The following is a 2,386-nucleotide window of genomic DNA, read 5'->3' on the forward strand; positions in this document are numbered from 1 at the left end:
GCTCGTATTTAATATCCTTCCTAAATTATCGATCACTGTCAATTGATTAAGAGCTCCGAGTAATTGTGCGCACATTTACATACATACARACATACAATCCAACGGTATTCAAGTTGAAACGCCTACACCGTAGCAATTTTAAATGGATTATGGCGCAGATAACTTGAAAATGACAAATTACCAAGCCGATAATTAAGTAGCTCAAATTGCGAAAATTAAAAATGTCCATTAAGTAGCGAAATGTAGAAGTACGAACATACGYATATTAAAACAGAACTATTTTGAGTTTCAATTGAATTTTGGCGCAAAAATTGCGTTTAAGCTTTCATATTAGAAATGAATTTCCAAAAATATTTTAATAGATATTCAAACAACTAAATTTCTTTAAATTATTAATCAAAAGCATGCCCACTCACCTCTCGCCATCATCGTTGAATGAGAAATCGCCGAGCAATAAATCGCGAAAACGATAGCGTGGTGCAATCATTTTGGTTGTTGCGGTTGTTGTTGCTGTTGAGGATGTACTGGCTGCCGCTGTCGCACTGGCGTTAGTTGTTAGTGGCGCCACAGCTGCGCGTGCAATCGCCTCCAACGAACTGCGGCCACGTCCGCCCTTGATGACATACTCTTCGGTGGCGGAGTGTACGCCGCCTGTCGTTTCCACGGCATTCCAGTGTGAGGTGCCGGTAAGAAAGTAGCCGCCACCAGCCCGGTTGGGCCGTGGCGAACGTAGACGCTGCCACAGATTGGCCAGAATAGTGGTTTAACGCGCGCGGTTGTAAGRGAAAAGAAAATAATTAAATGGAGAGAGGCACGGCGGCCGTGGCGGTAGGAAACACTAAGACTAATTATATAATTTAATATTACTTTTTTTTTTTACTTTCAACTATTTATTGAAACGCACAATTTCGAAAAAACAAGCAAACACTAACGGGATATATTTTTAAATTTTCGAAAAAAATGTATACAAAAATCGCGTCATTTTCACAATTTGCTGCGCGCAATACTCTTTTTTTTTTTTAAATATCACAAAGGTTAGGGAAAAGTGAGGTTAGCTGAAATGAAAAAAATGTATATATTTTTATAATTATTATTACTTTTAGTTATTTGCTTTGAAAAAGCATACATAATTAAATAAATAAGTAAGATATAGTAGAAGATATAAATAAATATTTAGTAATAAGTGAAAGCCTCACTTTCGAAGAGCGCACGGGGCTCAATACTCATGTCACATGAGTCATGTGAGTTGCAGAAAGTCTCAGCTTAGCGAAAAACAAACAAAAACGTTTACTCTCGGTTACTCCCTGCACAAATACAAAATATTACTTACGAGAACTTGATTTTGATCGGATAGTTTGTATGGCAGCTACATATATACCACTACCAAACGATCCAAACACTTTCTTCGGAGATTTGAATTGCTACCTATGTCAATTTTCGTGAAGGTAACACTGTGGGCGAAAAATAGTAACATAAATAGTAAAAAATAGTAAAAATAGTAAATAATGACTGTCAGTAACATCTGTGTGAAATGTCACATCAAATAGTCATTAGTATTTAGTATTGTTGTTTCACAACTCACAACTTTATCGATGGTTTACAGTTACTTAAAATATTCATCTCGGCCAAAAATTGCAATAAAACACGAAAATTTCCGAGAGACTATTTTCGACGTAGATTATCTCAGCAACTTTGTATGGATGTACTTAAATAAACTTTTGCCGATGAAGCTCCATCAAGGACCACGGTTCATCGATGGTATAGTGAATCCAATCGAGGTCGTAGTTCAAGCCAAAACGAATTTGTTGAAGGACGTACAAAATCAGTTCTTGTTCCGGAAACCAGTATTGATGTTGAGCGCAAACTGATATTGCAAGATCATCATGTGAGCTATCGCGAAATGATTATATTCATTTAACCGTAAAAAAATGTATTCATGTTGGCTCTCACAGAATTTGTCAATCGCTCAAAAACAGGCACGTATTGATTGGTCGTCAGTCTTCACCATGACTATGCGTGCTCGCACACATCGGCTGAAGCAGCTGCATATTTGTGCAGTTAATAACATCGATTGAAGTCATAGCTCAATACGCCGTATAGTTCCGACTTAACACCCAATGACTTCTCTTTATTTCCGTGCGTAAAAGATAAACTGAACAGGCGGTTGATGCGTTCAGAATGCATGTTTCGGAGATATCTCAATGAGAGTTGCAAAGGTGCAGATCTTATTGAAAAAGTAAAAAAATAATTGCAACAAGTAAGGAAGGGCTAAGTTCGGGTGTCACCGAACATTTTATACTCTCGCATGATAAAGTGATAATCGGGATTTCAGGCGTGGTTGTGAATTGATTTCACCCATATTTGGTACATGTCATCAGGGTGTTAA

At 37.5% G+C, this 2,386-nt stretch overlaps 1 protein-coding gene and 1 long non-coding RNA gene across 12 annotated transcripts in view; both read right to left on the minus strand.

Moving 5' to 3' along the window:
- LOC108968785 (potassium channel subfamily T member 2) overlaps window positions 1-855 on the minus strand; it is a 580,461-nt gene extending 579,606 nt beyond the window's left edge. For all 11 annotated transcript variants that reach the window (XM_018933038.1, XM_018933037.1, XM_018933033.1 and 8 more), the window contains exon 1: window positions 417-855. In XM_018933038.1, the coding sequence (XP_018788583.1) occupies window positions 417-487 (71 nt within the window). In that variant the 5' untranslated portion in view covers window positions 488-855. The remainder of the gene's footprint in view (window positions 1-416) is intronic.
- A 166-nt stretch (window positions 856-1,021) lies between these two features.
- Window positions 1,022-2,386, minus strand: part of LOC108968780 — an 18,490-nt gene continuing 17,125 nt past the window's right edge. The window contains exon 2 of the long non-coding RNA XR_001993356.1: window positions 1,022-1,055. This is a non-coding gene — a long non-coding RNA (uncharacterized LOC108968780). The remainder of the gene's footprint in view (window positions 1,056-2,386) is intronic.

Source organism: Bactrocera latifrons, unplaced genomic scaffold (assembly GCF_001853355.1).
Source record: "Bactrocera latifrons isolate USDA-ARS-PBARC rearing strain unplaced genomic scaffold, ASM185335v1 scaffold_23, whole genome shotgun sequence".
Taxonomy (NCBI): domain Eukaryota; kingdom Metazoa; phylum Arthropoda; class Insecta; order Diptera; family Tephritidae; genus Bactrocera; species Bactrocera latifrons.